The 21297-nt window shown below is 38.0% G+C and overlaps 1 protein-coding gene across 3 annotated transcripts in view; it reads right to left on the bottom strand.

The window, feature by feature from the left end:
* Aftph (aftiphilin) overlaps positions 1 to 21297 on the bottom strand; it is a 71908-nt gene that overhangs the window by 21907 nt on the left and 28704 nt on the right. For all 3 annotated transcript variants that reach the window (XR_003846693.1, XM_008850635.3, XM_008850636.3), the window contains exons 3-5: positions 8044 to 8195; positions 4527 to 4653; positions 4126 to 4182 (exon numbers count right to left, since the gene is read on the bottom strand). Coding sequence is in view for 2 of the 3 variants with exons in the window: in XM_008850635.3 (XP_008848857.1) it covers positions 4126 to 4182; positions 4527 to 4653; positions 8044 to 8195 (336 nt within the window). In the remaining variant the exon portion in view is untranslated. The remainder of the gene's footprint in view (positions 1 to 4125; positions 4183 to 4526; positions 4654 to 8043; positions 8196 to 21297) is intronic.

Here is a 21297-nt window from a genome sequence, read left to right as displayed (position 1 = left end):
ATTTCTAAAAATACATTTTTTTTTAAAGAAAGAACCCCTACTCCCATGGAAGGAGACATAAGCCAATAAAAGCAATTTAGAGACTCAATTCATATAGTAAGATGAAAGATGAAAAGATGAAAATGAATTCCTGGTCTAATTCAACACAGGTTCTTTAGTGGACTCTTAAGAAAGGAGAAAATACATTTGGCAATTATTAGTGTCAGCCAATTTAAAAAAATTTTGTTTGAAAATGTCACACAACGTACTTTGATCATATTCAGACCCCCTCCCCATCTCCACCCCACCCTACAACCTTCCACCCTGACTTCATGCTTTTGTTTTTGTGAGACAGGGCCTCCCTGAAGCCCCAGCTAGCCTGAAACTAGCTTAGACCAGGCTAACCCCAATCTCTCATAGAGATCTGCCTGCTTCTGCCTCCCAAGTGCTGGGATTAAAGGTGTGCCCCACCCTAGCCAAATTTTTAAATTTAAACTATGACTTAAATCAGTGGTGCTCAAATTCTCAGACGCTAAAAATTTCCTGGTCCTATTCCTCTAGATGAAATAAGATTACTGAATATCTCATGTTAAATGCATCACAGAAAAGGTATAATTAAACTTTGATATTATAAGATATCACATGGGCTCAGTAGATAAACTAGTGGTCTTATAAACAAGAGGACCCTGAACTCAAAATCCCCAGGATCCCATGCAAAAAAAGTTGGGCATGGGGCTGGGAAGATGGCTCAAGTGGTTAAGAGCTCCTAGGGCTCATGTAGAGGAGTGAGTTCAATTCCCAGCATCCATGCCAGGTGGCTCACAACCACCTATAACTCCATCTCCAAGGGATCTAATGCCTCCAGCCTCTGTGAGCACAGACACTGGCATGGGCATGGGCACGGGCACAGGCATGATTTTTTAAAAATCCTTTAAAATAAAAAGCTGGGTGTGGTAGCAAGACCTTATAATCTCAATGCTGGGAAGGTGGAGACAGACAGACGCATAAAATATGCACCCCACCCCCACAATGCATGAAGGGAAGAAACCATAAAGATGGAAGTGGGAAGAACCTAAAAAATGGTTAAATTTTTACTAATAAAGGTGACAGAGTCAAAATCTCAGAGAGCCAGCTAATGTGCTGAGGCTGCACATGTAGGCCACAGTTGGCACGCCAAACTTCTACAAATCAAACTCCTAGTTCCTACTCTGATCAAGAAACTACCAACCACCTCTGGAGCGCCCCTCCTTGGAACAAAATGAAATCCAAATAACAAGTTAAAGAATGTTCTGGATGATATTTACCTAGAAAAGCATACAAGATAAATAGGGGCAAAAACTGTTAAGAAAACTTGGGTGCAGAAAAGAAAATTTTGCAAAACGGAACTGCAAAAATAAATCTAGATGTTCCAATTCAATGCCAATAAAATTAGTGATTATGAAAAAAAATTGTAGATTAAAAGAATCAAGTTGCACTGCAAACTTTTCCATATGGGCGACAGAATTTACATTTATTTATAGTTCCTTATTTTTTCTTTCATTCTTTGTTTTGAGAAAGGGTATAAAATAGCCCAGGCTGGCCTTGAACTCCTGATCCTCTGTCCTCCACCTATAGTGCTAGGATTACAAGCATGTGCCACCATACCCAGTTTTCTTTCCTTTTTTAAACAGACACATTTTCCTTTAATTTCAAGCTATTGGTTATAATAACATGACATTTTTAGTTAAGCAGACAGGACATTTTTATTCACCAATAACTCATCAAAAAACCCTAAAAACATCAAACTTTAAAGGTGACTGAGGGACTGGGAAGATGGCTCAGTGGTTAAATGTGTTTAATGTGCAGGCTGAGGACCTGAATTCAAATCCTTAGCCCCCACATACAAAGCTGGGCATAGCTGCTTATTCTGTAACCGAGCTTTATGGGGGCTGTACACAGGGGGATTGCTGGGTGAGACATCTGTCTTAAAGGAATAAAGTAGAGAGTGGCCGAGCAGGACACCTGACATCCTCCTCTAGTCTCTGTGCATCTGCATACAAATGAGCATATATCACACATATATACACTATATAACATAAAATGTCCCTCCCATCCCCACAAAGATACAAAATGTGACTGAGTCTTGATAAAGACTAAAATGAAAATGCCTGTTTTCTAGGACTACCTGGTATATCTGGAAAAACAAAATTTAAGACATTTAAAATATATTAATAGAATGTCTAAGGACATTTGAATGAGAATGCCCCCCATAGGCTCCAAGTATTCGAACATTTTGTCCCCAGTTGGTGGTGGTGTTTTGGGAGGTCTTGGAGGGTGTGGCCATGTTGGAGGAAGCATGTCACTGGGAACAGGCTTAGAGAGTTCTTAAGCCTTGCTGGATTTCCAGTCACTCTGCTTCCTGTGCCTGCTTGAAAATGTGAGAGCTTAGCTTACTACTCCAGCCACCTCTGCCCATCCCTTCCCACCATGATGGACTCTTGCCCCCTTAAAACTGTAAGCCAAATAAACTCTAAGTTCTCTTGTTTATGGTGTTTCTATCACAGCAACAGAAAAGTGACTAATACAGATGAATTAAAGGTCCTGGTTCATTTCCATTTACTACAATTTGATATTCTCAAGCTTTTATGGCCATCCATAGCCTCAATGCTACATTATTTTAAATTAGTAACTGGCTTAAAATGTATTTCTAAGACTTTGTGCACTTTAGTGTCCTTTTTTTCTTTTTAAGTTTAGAAAAGACAAGTTAGGGAGAAGACTCAATTTTAGTGCTTGCCTTGTAAGAGTGAGAATCAGTATTCTGGTCCCCAGCACCCAAGTGAATGTGGGAAGTTGTAGTGGCCTGCCTTTAATTCCAGCATTTGGGAGGCAGAGATGTGATCCTTAGATCAAGCTGGCTAGCTAGATGACCTGGAGAACTCTGGCTTCAAGTGAGAGACCCTGCCTCGATATTTAAGGTGGAAAGTAATTGAGGATACCTAACTTCAATGTCTGGCCTCCACATGCACATGTACACAAATGCACCCCCCATATGGCCCACAAACATGCAAACAGGCACGCATACATGCACACACACACACACAACATATACAAAAAAAACCTATCAAAAGTACATTTTAGAGTTAAGCACTAATATTATGATAAAATAATTTTCTTTTTAAAAAAAATTTATTTTATGTATATGAGTGTATTGCCTGGATGTATGTGAGTGCACCGTGTCATGCAATGCAATGCTCTGACGGTCAGAAGAGGGCACTGGATTCCCCTGGAATTAAGGATGGTTAATCCTTAACTGGAGTTAAGGATGGTTCATAGCTGCCATGTGGGTGCTGGGAATCAAACCCCGTTCCTCTGCAAGTGCAGTCAGTGCTCTTAACTGCTGAGCCATCTCTCCAGCCCTGATAAATAATTTTCAACTTAAGCCAGGCGTGGTGGTGCCCGCCTTTAATCCCAGCACTTGGGAGGCAGATCTCTGTGAGTTCAAGGCCAGCCTGGTCTACATAGTGAGTTCCAGGACAGCTGGGGCTACAGGGAGACCCTGTCTCAAAAAGACCAAAAAAAAAAAAAAGAAAAGATTTCAATTTAATACAATATGATCTGTAATTAATGGAATATAAAAATGTCCTGAGATAAAGACATGATCGTTTAAATAAAAATGTTTATTATTTAAAACATGTGCTCCTAAGATTGCAACACCAAATCTTTCACTTTTTTTTGGTCTTTTTGAGACAGGGTCTCCCTGTATCTTTCACTTTAAAAAAAGATTTATTTTTAATGTGTGTTTATGTGTGTGTACATGTACGTGTACAGGTGCTCACAGAGGCGGCCAGAAGAGGGTATGGGGAACTGAATTCTGGTCCTCTGGAAGAATTGGAAATCCTCTTAACTGCTGAATCATCTCCCCAGTTCCAATTTTTTGAGACAGGGTCTCTCTGTCACAGGCTGGTGCAGAACTCACTACAGCCTGACTAGCCTCAAACTTGTATCCATCCTCCTGTCTCAGCCTTCCAAGAGCTGAGATAACAGGTGTAAGACATCATACTCAGCTTTCAAATGCCTCTTAAAATACACTTTTCTGGCATGCCATATAAGAGGATTTACAGAAGAAATGTAGTCATGACACACAATGCGGCGGTATTCAGTACTTACCAATCCTGCTGCATACATGGGTACTATAACAGGTTGCTTCTTATTGCCGGTGAACAGCTATACATGTATTAGAGAAAAAAAATGCATTTAGATATGCACATAAATGAATGATGAACTGAATAAACTGTATTCTCCTAAGGGTTTGTATCTTATTTCCCAGTCCAATCCTTTCATTTTATAGTCAAAGAAAAACACTAAAATTTTTCCACAAATAAGAAATAATGCTCGGAGAAACATTTAGGTAGCTTGGTGTTTAAAAATTGGCATATTCAAGGTAAGTGTTCATTTAAGTCAACTATTTTTCTAAAAAACTAGGTTACCACGGCTTGAACAGGAAGACAGTAAGATTTAAAAGACATAAAGGTTGATTAAAGGATTTTTCAAGATCCTAACAAACTCACAATGTTTCGAGTGTCTATTCCCAAGGAGCACAAAAGCTTCTTGTTGCTATGGGAGCCGCCCCATTGATATCTCAAGCCATGTGCATCATGGATATCCTGCAGTTCCGTCCACACATCCAGCAGTTCACTGTAAAGGCCACGATGAAGCCAAGAGGTTACTCAAGAGCTTTCACCATGAATTCTACCTTCAATATGATGACGTGTTATGCATTCCACCTAATCTTGCATCTAACATAAAGGCACAAGTGTTATCTGAGTGAAATCAAGAACTAACACTAACAGTCATTAAAAAGGTAAATTCATATGAAGGACTATATTCAAGAAATTGAGTAGAAATTAGCTTGTCCTTTTTTATTATAAAAGAAAAACATCCCAAGAGTGGTGGGGCACACCCTTAATCCCAGCATTTGGGAGGCAGAGGTAGGTGGATCTCTGTGAGTTCCAGGCCAGCCAGTGGTAACCACAGAAACACCCTGTCTCAAAAAGACCAAAAGAAGGGAAAAAAAGAAAAAGAAAAAGAAAAAGAAAAAGAAAAACATTTAAGAGCTTGGAATATAGCTTATTTGATTGAATGTTTTCCTGAGCATGCTAGGTTCTGTCCCCAGCACTGCAAAAACTGACCAGGGTAGTGCAGGCCTGTAATCCCAACATTCAGTAGGTAAAAGATCATCCTTGGCTACATAGTGAGTTTGAGGCCAATGTGAGATACATGAAGCACTGTCTCAAAAACAAAACAACAACAACAAAAAAGAGTAAAACATTTAAAAGAAAAAAAGAAATCACTTGGCACCACCCCATATTAATATAGGTACTCAACATTTGTGTTTTCTTCTTGAGTCTATTTTTGTGGTTTGAGGTTGAGGCAGGGTCTCACTATGTAGCTCAGGCCTAGCCTCAAACTCATGATCCTCCTGCCTTGGCCTCTAAAGTGCTAGAGTAAAAGGTGCTTGAGCCTGGAGTCACAAACACGGGTGCAATATACATATGTATATATAGTTTTTCTTTTTCAGATTTTTCATTTCCTGGTCTGCATAGGTACAGTAATCCCTCTCCCCCAATCAGTCACTGCCATTTTTCATTCCAGTTTCAGTTATTGGTGTTCAACTATGGTCTGAAAATATCAAATGGAAAATTCTAGTAATAAACAATTCATTTTTTAAATGTGGCACTCTTCTGAGTATTTATCTCATTTAAACTCAACACACATACTGTACTGTCTCACATCATCACAGATTCAATGTTAGTGCAGTATAATAGGGTGTTCTGAGAGAGATCATGTTCACATAACTTTATTTCAGACTAATTTTCTATCTTACTAGTTATGGCTTACAGTCTCTTACTATGTCTAATTTATAAGTGAAACTTTATGGACACAGAAAAAAAAAAACCACAGTATATTTAGAGATCAGCATTTTTTTTTCAAAATTTTAGGCAACCTAGGGAATTTGGCACACATACCGTCTTTTCCATGACTGCATAATGCTCTGTTAAGTAGATGCACTGTCACACCTACAGCTGATACCTACAGCTGTCAGTAAGTTGCTTTTACTATTTGGTTCCTATTATTAGGATGGTGATTACCATCTCTTGGTATTTTATAGTACTGCTATACTGTAAATTTCTTCAAAAGAGACTTGTACCCTTTCTTCTTAGAAATCACCCCAAAACAAAAAAGAAAAACACAATCTCAGTCTTCAGTGAAATCAAGACAGATGGAAGCCTGTACCGGAAATACTGAGGCCACAAAGAGGAACAAACAAGCAGTGAGTGATTTAGCTACATGGAAGAGAGGGAGAACTTCAGCAGAAAAGGATGCTTCTACATGCAGAGTGATAAAAACAACAGCCTAGAGTAACTCGGAAGTTGAAATTAGAAAAATCAATTTATGGACTCTGTAATATTCAACAAGTAACAGGAATTCCAGAAAGGGAAAACAGAGGTGAAGGAGAGAAGGTAATAAAGGTAAAACTATTAAAGAAATGTTGACTACTGAAGGACAAGCCACCAGAGTGAATGGTCTAACCTGTGATCAGTAGAGTGAATGGTCTAAGCTAGTGATCAGTGGAGTGCGTGAAAAGACCCAATGAAGATAATTCATTGTGAAATTTCAGATGAACAACAAAAGTCATAGATTATAAATTCAATGTTTGAATAAAGTAAAATTCTAACTCTTATGCACTTTCCTCTCAAGAGGCTATGAGAAGATGTTTTCCACCAAAATGGGATATCAAGGAAGTCTTAAGATGACACAGGTATAAAAGGGCTAAACCATTCTAGACAGGAAGAAGACAACAAGGGTTTGCACAAAGGGAGGGGACAGCCTGATAGGTTTGATCACAAGTAAAACGGTTTGAACAGGCTCTTAGGGAACAGGAAAAAAATAGTAAAGAAAGAGCTCAATACAGATTTTTAGACTGAATAACCCTCATCTGAAAGGTTTCAGAGTATTTTGAATTTTGGAATATTTGTATCGACTTTACTAGTTGAGCATCTGTAATCTGAAATGATCCAAAACTGGAAACTTTGAGTAACATGTCAATGTTCAAAATGTTTTGGATTAAAACAAAAAACAAAACCTAGTTGGGCATGGTAGCTCATGCCTTCAGCACTTTGGAGGCAGAAGCAGGCACAGAGCTCTATGAGATCTATCTAGGCTAGTCTGGTCTACAAAGCAAGTGCCAGGTCAGTTGGGGCTACAGGGATCCCAACGCTGTCTCAAAAAATACAAACAAAAACAAAAACAAAAAAAATCAAACCAAACCAGCCAATCAAAACCCCCATTTTCTGCAGCGTTAGGGATTGAACCTGGGGCCTTATACAAGCATGCTAGGCAAGTGACCCACACTGCTCTATATCCCTAGCTCCCAAAAGTTTTGGGATTTCAAAATTTAGACTTCCAGATTAGGGGTGCTTTGCTTGTATAAAGTTCAGGAAGAAATTATATAAAGAAAGCAAGGGTTAGCTGAGCATGGTGGCTAGCGAGTTCCAGGCCACCTGGGGCTATAGGATCCTGTCTCAAAAAAAAAAAAGACAAGCAAGGGCTTAGCAGTAAATAATATTTACATGGTTATAAGGGAAACACAAAACAAGAGGATTAACTGAAAGCTGTGACATAGGTATCTTTAGAAAATGAAAACAGAATAGCAGAAGCCAGATCTAAATTTTAGATTTAGCCAAGTGTGGTGACACAGTTTCACTTAAGTCAGGTGTGGTCACACATGTAATCCCAGCTCTCTGGAGGCTAAGTAAGAGATCCTTGAATTTGAGGGCAGACTGGGCTATACAGTCAGAAACCGTCTCAAAAACAAAACAAAACAACTCATTTATTGCACTAAGTAGTTAGAATGCTGATTTAGAAACATCAAATGGTAGAAAAGGGGAGTTTTTCTACTTAAGTCTTTTAGCATTAAGGTTTAACACAGTATTTTAAAACCTTAATGCTATGACGCAGCCTTATAAACCAGAACAGCTGAAATTAACAAAATCACATGCTATCTAAAACTTGTCTACTACTTACCCACTTTCAGCTAAGGCCTCTCTTGTTTTTACTGGCAAGGTGCTCGTTTCCAGCAAGTGCTTCAGGGAAGTAACTTCTTCTTCCGCAACAGGGACAAATATGGAAGGAAAACATGCTTCGAAAATTCGCTCCAGGCGGTTTAGTAAAGCTGTCTGAATCAATCCCCCCCAAAAGTTTATTTTTATCTCATCATTTTAGATAATATAATTTCATCATTCACACACATGCGTGTGTGCACACATACACATAATCATAAGAGAGGGAAGGAAACCATCACTCAAGTACAGAAAACACTAAGTGCAAGAAACTCCTAGAGCGGTCACTCTAATGACATGCTAATCATGGTGCTGTTACAGCATGTGGAAGTAAGTGTAGTGAGATGCCAAACATCACTTAGTACACGTGTTATCTTAACATGTATTATCTTAACACACACACAAAGAAAAAGTTATTACTCTATTGTACAGTGAGAAGGTAACTTCCAAGTTTGAATAATCTGCCAAAAGTCAAACCAAAAAGAGCGAAAAAAAAAAAATTCAGAAAACATGCATCATCTCTCCATTACTCATGTTGTTACATTTATTTATTTATTCTGGGGTGGGGGAATACATGGAGGTCAGAGGACAACTGGGAGTCAGTTCACGCCTTTCAATATGTGGACTCTGGGAATCGAACTCAGGTCTTCAGGCTAGATAGCAAGTGCCTTTACTCACTGAGCCATCTTGCTACGTATTTTAAATGATTTATTTTTTTAATTTTATATGTATGAGTGTTTGCCTGCATGTATGGGTACCAACACATGCCTGGTGCTTACAGGGGCCGCAAGAGGATGTCAAATCCCCTGGATTACAGAGGTACAGATGAGAAGTGAGCCACCATGTGGTGCTGGCACCGAACCTGGGTCCTCTCCAAGAGCAGCCACCACTCTTAACCACTGACTCATCTCTCCAGCATCTTAATTTTTATTGAAAAGAAATATAACATATCATTTATCCTTTTGATATTCTGCATTATCTTCTAGAAACTTCATCTTTCTACTTACCTTGAAATAAAGCCTTCAAAGTCACTAGAGGATTTTCATCAAAAAGGAGATAAATTTATATGGCATTTTGGGATTAAAAAAAATAACTTAAAGGTGTTGCATTTAGAATAACTTGATTTTTTTGTACCACTGGAGTTATTGTATATATACAAAGTTTTACACACACACACGCACACACACATACACACAAGATATTTTCAAACTGAACCCAATTTATTATTTAAACATCAAGAGGAAAATAAATTGCTAAATTAAACCTGTTCAAAGACTAAGTGTACTAATGAAATTGATAATACAAAAAACTGCCACACCAAGTAGCCCTCCCTGCCAACTAACATAAACAAGTTAACACTTGTAAAAGTAAAAAGAAAAACAACAGGGATAGCTTTCATAAACACATTCTCCAAACCAAAAATCTCCCTTTTGGAAGCTGTACTAGAGCAAAAAACTTAACTGCATACCTAATTAGTCTCAGGGTACTCTTCTGCTAACTCTACAAAAGTTCTCTGATGCCCTCATTATATTTATGGCTGACATGAGAAAAGGTCTCTCTCTCAATTATGAGCCCTAAAGTAAAGGGTAGACTTAAGATCCCCAGGCTCATGAAACCTGAGCGTGTCAAGGGGACCCAGCACTAACTGGATTCAACAGGGGGAATGGACAGACAAGACTTTGAGAGATCAGATAACTAATTGGAAACATGATGAGAGTTTCCCTCCTGGGCAGGGAAGGTAAATAAAAACTTACCTATGATCAAATTTTATTTAACTGAAAATTAAATCTTTTATTGTATTATCTTTGTTATCATTTTAAAGGGACAGGAAAAAAACTCTAACCCAGAAGAAAACAATGGCCCTAAATTCCGTAGGCTGGGTAATATTACACAGAACTTAGGTCTTAGGTACACTAGTGTACCAGTGAACAGATTCTCAAATGATTTCAATATATGAGGGAGACAATTCCATTAAACTTAGTCACTTCATTTTTTTCTTGTTCCCTCAACCTTTTCCCATAAAGGATATAAACTACATAGAAATTTTAAAAGTGAGTTTCACGTATCTTTAGGGTTAGACAATTGTTTCTTGAATGAGACAAAATAGGGTTTAGCAATCTTTCAACAGAGAGCCATACAATAAATATTTTAGGCTCTAAACATTCCAGGTTTTGCAGCCCTTCTTTAAACAAGTATGAGTGGGCTCTGGTAAAACTTCATGGACAAAAGCAAGAAGCGGGGGGCAGATCTGTCCTGTGGGTCGCACTTTGCCAACCCCTGTGTTGGAACAATAAATAAAGATACAGGTAACAGGAACATACAGGGAACAAAACAGTCACAACTAGGCTCACTATTGATATATTTTAAACCCCTGTTTAACATTCTAATGGATAATGAAATTATTTCTCTCAATCTATTCATTCCTACTACATAAAAATGTAACAAGAAATTAAATCCAAGTATTCTGTATCCTCGCTAACATCGTCCATGGGAGGGGGCAGTGGCTAGTTTCCAAGTATCTATTCTTCTGTTGTTGTTTTGAGACAGGGTCTCCCGAAGCCCCAGCTGGTCTGGAACTCACTACAGAGACCAGGTTAGCCTGGATATCACAGAGATGTGCCTGTCTCTGCTTCCTGAGTGCTGGAATTAATCAAGTATTTCTTTTTAAGAGCCTTTTGTTTAAACTCTTATTTAAGGAGGCTACTCCTGTTGACTGTAAGCTTTGGATATTAGTGGTTGCTTATTAATACATCGTATTATGAAACACAAAGTATACAAAGCATGTAGTAAGTATGCTTAAAATATTTTGCTTCTGGGGCTGGACAGATGGCTCAGTGGTTAACAGCACTTACAGCTCTTGCAGAGGACCAGGGTTCGAGTCCCAGCACCCACATGATGACTAACAAATGTTTGCAATTTCAGTTCTAGGGGATCCGAAGCCCTCTTCTGGCCTCCACAGGCATTACACACAGAGATACACTTACATGCAGGCAAAACACTTATACACATAAAATAATGCATTTTAAAAATTAAAAAAAAATTGTCTCTAAAAAGCACTATCAAGTTGAAAAATGGAATGGAATGTAGTCCAAGTAACTTGGTAAACCGAGTAAGTACAAGAACACAACTAATATAATGCTCAGAAGAAAAGAAAGCCTACCAAGAAGAGCAGCTTCAATTTTGACCAGACAGGTTTTTTCCCCTCAAGAAACTGATTTTGTTAAGACACTACAATCAGACACTACTTTAAAATAACAACCACTATTTTTACCACTGCAGTTTGAACAAGAAACTTAGCATATCAAAGCTAGAGTTAATAAGGTAAAATATTAAATTGTTTTCTCTAATGAGTAAAAAACTTTGTACTTGTCTACCAATATGAACTTTTTTAAACATATTTTATTTATTATTTTTGTGTGTGTGAGTGTGTTGCCTGCATGTATGTGAGTGCACCCGTGTAGTCCAATGCCATGGAGGTCAGAAGAGGGCTTTGGATTCCCTTGGAATTGGAGTTAAAGATGGTTCGTAGCCACCATGTGGGTGCTGGGAATCAAACCCAGGTCCTCTGCAAGAGCAGTCAGTGCTCTTAACTGCTGAGCCATCTCTCTAGCCCCATGAACTCCTCTTTCTAAACAGAGTATATCTGGACTAATGAGACATTTATTCCTGGTTTTGGTTCACTGGGGACACCACCCAATTTTTAAAAGTTGTTGTAACTAACTCAGAAGAAGACTGCACTAATTAGTAACTTTTAAAAAAATATAGTCCAGATTGGCCTTAAGTTCCCAATTCTGCTTCAGCCTCCCAAGTGCTGGGATTACAGGTTTGCATTACCATGCCTGGCTCTACAGTGACATTTACCAACATTCTTCAGTATATATGGGTTTGAATTAGATGTAAAATTTCAAAAAATTACACTCTATTACTGAAGAGTTGGTAGTAAAGTCAGGTTGGCTGAGCTTTAGTTTAATTACACACATAAGGCAGCACATGAAAGCAAACAAAATCAGTACGAGACAGTTCAGGAAAGTAAGGGATTCAGCAAAAGATCAAAGGTGCTCCCAGAACACACTCCTAACACTGCGAAAGCCTCAAACAACGTATTACAGTTTTTGTTAACATTATATGGTGCTTAACCATGTGCCAGGCATTATTCTAAATGCTTTACAAATACTGCCTCATTTAAGACTTATAAGAACCATATGGAAAGTAATGACATTAATTCCACTTTCTAGTTAAGAAAAATGGAATACAGAGCACTTCTATTAATTTGCCTATGGCCACATAAATATTAAGTGGGGGAGGCTGAATTCTCACTTTGGAAGTACAGTTTTATATTAAATGCTTTTAACCACTATGTTTTCTTGTCATGAAAGCAGCTTTAAGTTTGACTTCCGAAAATTACAGGCGTTTTGAAGGCAGAGACTGTCTTGCTCTTGAATCGTGAGCACCTAGGTTCCTAAAACATAGGTGGTATAAGAAGGCTAACTAAATCAATGAATATACTAGATTTTAAAAAGGCACTTCATTTTTATTTAAGAAGGGGCACTAACTGTTCTACTTATAGGAGTATACCTTTTGCAAACCATTTAAATCTTTCAAGCACATAGGTTGGCATGTTTATCCAATTATAATGTGTATTGATAACAACAGATGAATGCATTCTATGATTCACATAAGTATTACTTGATGAATCTTTTAAAAGAAACCCCACCAGATAAGGATTATTATCTCCATGTTATAGACAAACAAATGGAAGCTCTGCATGCTCAAGTTCATTAGCCACACTCTTATGGTTGGCATCATACAAACCAATGATCTGATCCAAATCTGACTTTAAAAGCTACATTCTTTTTACAAAATCATGCTTTTACCCACTTTGTGTAGGTCTTTTAAACATTTCTAGCCCTTAGATTACGGTGATGATATATCATATGAAATAAGAAAACTGTGGCTAGTTAGCTGAATCCCAGCCAGTTTATCTAACTCTGTTGTGCCACTTCATTCATACATGAGTAAAATTCTAAACCTGCAAAAAGTAGTGCATCTGGCCATGAAACATTTTAAGAACTCTACTATAAAGTAGGGTTGAAAATCAAATTCTCTTCAAAGCAACAGCCAGATTCCCTTTCACTTTGCTCTACTGGTGCCAATGTTATATGAAGCCAGGGGAGAAGGTCTGCTACTTGAACAGGAGTCAACTTTTATTCAGAAGTGTTCCTACTTTTCTGAGAACAGAAGCTTTTGCTCTCAAAATAACCTGAAAGGTGAGTATTCTGCCAACAACCATAACTAGAATTGGTCCCACACAATTCTGATTTGCCTCCATAATCCTTTTCACTGTTAATAAGATATGATCAACATTATTTCCTGCACCTCTAAAAGCCATTTTCTCCACCCCCCCACCTCTGCCTCCCAAGTGCTGGGTTTAAAGGCATGTGCCACCATGCCTGGCTTCTTTTCTTTTTTAAAAAAGAGATTTTCATTTATGTTAATGTGTCCACCTGCATGTGTGCACCCGTGCATGCAGGTGCCTGTGGAGGCCAGAAGAGAGCATCGGATTCTTTGAAGCTAAAGTTATAGGCAGTTTTGAGCAGCCCGATATGGCTGCTGAGAATAGAACTCAGGTCCTCTGCAAGAGCAGGAAGGACTCTTAATGGTTGAGCCATCCTGAAGTCCATTTTCTAGGAAGTCTGTCTCTGAGGTTTTTTAGGAGGACTGGTTAAGATTTACTGAGCACTTACTATGTACAAAATCACAGTGCCAAGTACCTTTGCATGTACATTTTAAAGCACTACTATTCTCTAAACCTTGTAGGTATGTGCACGTGTGTGTGTGTGCATGCATGCATGTATGTATACATAAAGATGCTAGTGCATGGGCAGGCTGGAAGTTGATCTCGGTGTCTTCCTCAGTTGCTCTCCACATTATTTTTGAGACAGGGTCTCTCACTGAAGCTGGAACTCACAGATTTGGCTAGGCTGGCTTGCTATGGAGCTCTAGGGAATTGACTGCCTCTACATATTCTTGTTCCCACCAGTGCTGGGATTACAGGAGACCATCACCACACCTGGCTTCTTACATGGATGCTGGAGATCAGAACACAGGTTCTCATACTTACGTGGCAAGCATTTTAGACTGAGTCATCACCCCAGTCCCTTTATTCTGTAAATCTTGAGGCTATGAGAAGATGCTAATGCAGGTTAGTCTAAACCCTTGGATCTAATCTAGCAGCATGACTACAGAGCCTTGCTTTTAATCACTGTTATGCTTAGAGCTAAGGTAGGCAGCAAGCACAAGATCTAGGGTCACAATACTTACTTGGGGTCCATGTAAATGTTTTGCTATTTTAATATTAATATGTAGCATTATTTTACACACAATAATAAACATCTTTATTCCAAGTCATAAAATAGATTTTAGACATCTTTTGTGGAGAAGGACCTTGCAGAAGCCACAATGTGGCTACATCGCTGGTTTTATGCTCCATTTTCCCCAGTTTCCTCACTGCTCATATGTGTATTTCCTATCAGGATCCTTCACTCCCTTGAATGCTTCGTAATTTTTTTTTAACTAGATTTATTCCTGGGAAGTTGAAAATGATTAATCACCCAATAGTTTAATTCATCAAAGAGAGCAAAGAATACATATGAATTCAGTGCTACTCGTTCTCAGTACTGTCCTGTCCTTGTCCAAAGCCCTGAGGTACACAAGCAGCCATTTCATCTTGTCTATTGATGCAAACTTCTCACATGGTATGTCTTAGTCACAAACAGGTTACAAGGCTTCCAAACATACAGCAGGATATATGTACACATGCAGTGTTTGGCTTTTATAGTTAATTTTATGTATCAATTTGACTAAGTCACTGGATGCCATTTGGTCAAACGTGAGGATATTTCTGGGTGAGATTTAATACCTGAACTGATATACCGACTAATGCAGTTGCCTTCCCTAAGGTGAGAGGGGCTCACCCAATTAAAAACCTGCATAGAACAAGAAGGCTGAGACCAAGGGGATTTCTCATCCTAAAGACATCAGTTTTTTCCTGTTTTCTTACTTGAATGATGTTCTGTGCTTTTGGAATACACACTACTGGCTTTCCTGGGTCTCCAGCTTGCTATGTATTTTGGACTCTCTTAATTTCAAATAAATTCCTATCTATCTATTCACACACACTCAGTCTATTGGTTCTGTTTCCCTAACTGAAACCCTCTATTTTTATAAATGACTACACAGAATATGAAAAGAGCATTAGAAGGGCTGGGGATGTGGATGTGGTTCAGTGGCAGAGTAATTGCCTAGACAAGGCTGTACTTTGGATCCCCAGCACTACAAAAACAAAACCAAACCAAAGCAAAGGGTTAAGTATATTTCAAATGTAGCTCAGCATGAGTAACACCAGCACCTGGGATTCTCAACTCTGGTTCCTATGCCTCTCAAACACATGGATGAGGTATCTTGTATTTAAAGGCAACTATTAAAATCCCTTTGCCATATTTCTAATTAGTTCTCCTTTACTAATTAGGAAGAAAAACTGGTTAATGTCAATAGTTTTACTATTGATAGCACTAAGTCTTGCACTTAAGTGGAAGTTTAGAAAAAACATAAAATCCACTGAGTAATGTAATCTTCCACTTCAAAGGATACCTTATGCCTTACCACCATTAAATATTAAGTAAGATATCAAGTAACAGCTATACTTGTATACTTACTGGTCCCTAACTTCAAACTATAAAAAAGAGTAACCACTGTAATATTTCCATGCTCTGAAAAGATGATTTGTTCCCTCTGTACAATTTCTGGACAAATCTAATATAGAACTTCTATTTTGGAATTGAAGGCCAAAATCCCAAATTTTCTGATAAGAAAAAACAGTAAAAAAATGCGGGGGCTGGAGAGCTGGCTCAGCAGCTAAGAGTACTGGCTGCTCTTGCAGAGGAGCTGGATCCGATTTCCAGCACTCACATGGCGGCTAGCAACTGTCCATAACTCCAGTTTCAGGGGAATCTGATGCCCTCTTCTGACCTCCATGGGCATTGCATGACATGAATACACTTTCATACATGTAGAAAATACACTCATACACATAAAAAAAACCATAAAATTTAAAAAATGCAATCCAAATACTTAAAGTAAACAAAGATCCATAAGGCTGAAATCTTAAATCTTACTTTTTTGCCCCCCTCCCCCATGTAGCCTAACTCTGGAACTCTCTATGGAGTCCAAGCTGGCCTTGATGCCCAGATCCTCCTATCTCAGTCTCCAAAGTGCTGGAATTACTGGCATGAGTCACTGCACACAGCTTTAATATCTTTATTTTGATGTTTTTGTTTTCAGTCATAAATTTAAACCTTTATGCAAAGGTAAAACATTTACAGTCTTGGACAGATGATTAAAGGTGAAAAAGTAGGATTTGTTACATCTAGTTTGAAAACCCTGATTTTTCTAGTGAAAAACCAGTAACAATCTCAAAATAGCAAAAGTCCTTTTTGTGATATCCTTAAGCACTTTTTAACAGAAAGAAGAAGGTTTTCTGGTTGTTTTTTAAGTATATGACAAGGGGCATGGGGTTGGCTGTAACAGAAATGCCAGCTCATACCCTTAATTTCTAACGTTTTCAAAAATGAATCTTTAGTTAACAACATTTTTTTCAGTAGGTAGCTAATAAGGAATCTTAATGTTCATTAAATTCTCACATAATATTCAGAGCAATACTTTAAAATTTTGCAATTTTCATTCTTTTTCTGAAAAGGCTTGTTGGATATTTAATCAAGATTCCTGCCTGAATATGGTGGCTCATGCTTGTAATCCCAGAATGGAAGACTAGAGGAGGACCTCTGCTGCAAATTCTATGCCAGCCTGGGCTACAAAGTGTGACCCTGTCTCAATAAAACTAGGGGCAAGAGAGATGGCTCAGCAGTTAAGAGCACTGGCTGCTCTTGCAGAGGACCTGGGTTCAGTTCCCAGTACTCACATGGTGGCTAACAACTATCCATAACTCCAGTTCCAGGGAATCCTATGCCCTCTTCTGGCCTCCAAGGGCACTGCACAACATGGGTACACTTACATACATGGAGGCAAAACACTCATATACATAAAAATAGAAAGTAAAAAAAAAAGTTAAAAAACCCACCCAAACAAAAATCTGTCTAAAACATTAAAAGGCTCAGAGAGGGGGACAGTAAAATGGCTCACCTAGCTTGGCCACCTGACTTTGATTCCTGGAACCCACATGGTGGAAGGAGAGAACTGACTTCTGCAAGTTGTCCTTTGACCTCCACATGTCCTGTTGTATACATGCATAATAAATGTAACTTAAAAATTTAGAAATTCTTTTTTAAAAAAGGTTAGGAGAAAATTGTTAACATATATAATGGTCTTTTGGATGGGGAAAAAGGATTGCTTTGAAAATAAGGGTTTTGAGATTTTTTTAAAAGTCTCGATCCCATCTGTATAATAGAAATATCATTGTCTTTCTTTACTGTTTATAAGGATGTTTACAAGAAATCAGGTGGGTCACACATGTAATCCCCACACTTGGGAGGATGAGGAAGTAGAATTATTGTGAGACTGAGGCCATCCTAGGAGAACAGAGTGACATGGTCTCAAAAAAGAAAAAGAAAAAAAAAAGAAAAAAGAAAAGAAAAAATGTGTTCACAAAAAAATAAAGACCTTGAGCAGCTCAGGGATCTCGGGGGGTGGGGGAGTTTCAACAAAAAAAGAATGTATTTTTCCCAGTAAGAATCTTGCACAGCAAATCAATGATTTGCCTTTTTGATGCCTGCTGAACCCTCACTTAGAAATTTATTTTTAAAGATTTATTTTAAATTATGTGTGTATGTATACATTTGTGTGTGGGCAAGTGTCCAAAAGACCAGGAAACGACACTGGATCCCCTGGGGCTGGGTTGCAGGTGTCTGTGAGCCACCCAACATGGGTACTGGGAACTGAACTGAGTGCTCTGCAAAAGCAGTACACATCTCACTGCTGAGTCACTGCTCTAGTTCCTCACTTAGGATCTGACTAAGAACACTGCATAAGTTTCAAAGGTTTCTACTTGGTTGAATTTTCCTCACTTAAGCAAAAATCCAAAATGGTAACTATGGCGTATGCCTGACTTCATGCAAAAAAGAATCATTCTTCATGCTGTTTAACTAAATTAATGAAAACTAAGAAACTCTAAGGAATGCTCTCAAAATTCTGTCAAAGCATAACTTGTATAAGAATCACCTGACAGCAATCTGCTCAGGCTACACTTATGATTTCAACAGGAATAAGTTTTGTCATTTACCTCATGTTTATTATCATTAATAGTTGAGGATTTCTGTGGTGCCCTAAATATTGTAGCAACTAGGAGAAACATTTTAAGAGAACTATCCATGAATCGAATCTTCTCTCAAAGGAAAAGATTAATGCATTTTTCTAACATAATTTGAAGGTCAAGGAGGAAAGTGCAGGCTGGTTTCCTTCCAAACAGCAGGGTAAGAAAGTCACAGTTTAATCTTCACTCTCTTCTGACTTAGTAACTTATTAGCAGAGCTTATCCATTTTCCTTCCTTAACTTTCTTCCCAAACTGTTCACAGTAGTTCACCCTCTCACTGCCTCTAAAATTCTGCATGCTGCATTCCTCAGTAATAAAAGTGTGAAGCCTGAGCCAAAAAGATATCAGGAAGTTTTAATAAGGATTTTGCTATCCCTATGTAATTTACGTTTTTTTTTTTTTTTTTTTACAAAATAGAATCATACTACAAAATTATCTTTCTGCAAATATTTCACTCATTATCTTGAACCACAAAGCTTTTAAGAAGCTGAGTCAAGATGTAAAATCATGTGTCAGATTCCAATGACATCTATATACATACATACACATGTATGTATGGATGGATTTAGTTACAGATTATATATGAGTAACTTCAACTTGCATGATGTAAGAAGTTTCCAGTTGAAGTGGTCATACTTTTAAAAATTCATTATCTGATGTCAAAAGTTCTAAGGCTACAAATTAAAGATCATCTAATACCACTCTCACTCTATTTATCAGTGAGATAAAACTAAATAGGGATAAAGGATAGGTCAAAGCAACAATCTCCAATTTGTATAAAGAGTTCATTTCTTGTTTAAAATTACAAGGCTCTACTTCAATAATAAATTACTAAACAGTACTGAGGCTTATTAGTTAAGCCATGTAATTGCTGAATTGGCAAATTAAAAATTTTTAGATACCCCAGCATACACAAGTCCATGCAAACTCAGGCAGACAATAACCCAGCATAGAACTGGAAAAATGAACATCAGACCCCAATCTTATCTGAAGGAATATTAGCAACTGGTTGCTGCTAGATGAAGAAGAGCTGATCTTCCTAAAACAGGGAACTCTAGATAGACTGACTAGACTCAGTGGACGGACTTGCACTGGGGAACGGCTGGGGACACTGACAACCCAGTGGGCCTTAACTGATGACAGAATATACGGGCTCCAGTGGGGGGGTGAGGGGGGAACTATGGGAGGTGCCAGTGGGGATTGGGGTATAAAGATGATTAAGATTGTTTGAGATGTTTCTTTACTATCTTAATATATCAAAACTGTCAAAGCAATAAAATATTTAATAAAGTAATTATTTCAATTAACATAGGCTTTAGAAATACTTCCATTCGAAAATGGGTTTCTTAGTAAAAGGTAATTAGAAAAATAAAGTTTGTAGACCATGGTTTTATTAAAAGTATATTAAAAATAAGCTGTTGGAAAAGATGCTACACCCATCAATGGTCAGTACAAAGCAGTAGTGACTCACCCCTCCCCCAAGAGAAGGCTCTTTTCTTCCTTCACCCCTTGGGTAAGGAAAGGTAAAAATTACAACTCAGGACTGGGTTACAATGATATCAAGCTACAACTATAGGGGCTATTTTAGATAAAATATTAACGACTCCTTTCTAAAAGACTATGAGCCAGGAATGAATTATATATAGGGGTTGAGAAATAAAAATATTCTCTTTGATCTATCAACTTACTGAATTAAAAAAAAAAAACAAAAACAAAGGCTAGATGTGGTGGCTATACCTTTAATCCCAGCACTCAGGAGGCAGAGGCAGATTCTATGAGATCAAAACTAGCCAGGTCTCCATAGAGAGTTCCAGGCCAGCTGGGGCTACTGAGAGACCCTGTTTCAAAAAAACAAAAAACAAAAAACCCCCAAACAAATCAACAACAACAAAAGCAAATAAACCACCCACAAGCAAAAAATTATAAGTAAATTAAAATAACCACAATAAACTAACCCATAGTCGTTTCTTGTTCTAAGGCTAAACCTTAATTTATCTAACGCCAGATCTTTCTGTAGCTGTTAAATTATTAAGCCCAAATTTACATTTCCCCTATTATTCAATGCAGAATACAAATTCCAGCACAGTATGAGGTTTCAAATCCTGTTTGCTCTCTCCTTCAATAAAAACTGTACTTCAATCTAATTTTTTTTTTTAGAATTAAAAAAAATTTTATGTGCATGTTTTGCCTACATGTATGTAAGTGCACCTGTGTGTGTAATGCCTGCAGAGGCCAGAAGAGGGCACTGGATTCCCTGGAAATGGAGTTTTGGGTGGTTGTCAGGCACTGAACCTGGGTCCTCTGCAAGAACAGCCAATGCTCTTAGCCACTGAGCCATCTCTTCGGCTCCTTAGTTTAATCTTTAAGAGATAAAGTTAACAGATATTTTTTTACCTCTAATTTTTAAGAAAACAAAAGTTTACCCTCTTTTAAAATCACTGTAAAGATAAAAACAGAAGGAAGAAATGGCTAATTGTTTTTTACACAACTATTATTCAGGAATAATCTAAATTGATGAATTTTTGTGACCATTAAAGAAGTTCATTAGGATAACAATCTTACAAAGTTTTATCACAGAATTGCTTACAACTTTTTATATGTTTTTAAAAATATTTTATTTATTATTTTTATTTTATGTGTATGTGTATATTGCCTGCATGTTGGTAAGTGTACCCATGTCGTGCAATGCCCGTGGAGGACAGAAGAGGCCATCGGATCACCTGGAACTGGAGTTACGGAGAGTTGGTAGCTGCCATGTGGGTGCTGGGATCTGAACCCTGGTCTTCTACAAGAACAACTGGTGTTTTTAACCACAGAACCATCTCTCCAGCCCCTGCCTACAACTTTTTAAAGGGCTACAAAAAATATACCTAACCTACAAATCAGGCAAACAA

This window comes from Nannospalax galili, unplaced genomic scaffold, assembly GCF_000622305.1.
Source record: "Nannospalax galili isolate Female #2095 unplaced genomic scaffold, S.galili_v1.0 scaffold805, whole genome shotgun sequence".
Classification (NCBI taxonomy): Eukaryota; Metazoa; Chordata; class Mammalia; order Rodentia; family Spalacidae; genus Nannospalax; species Nannospalax galili.
This window is presented reverse-complemented; position numbering and strand designations above follow the sequence as displayed.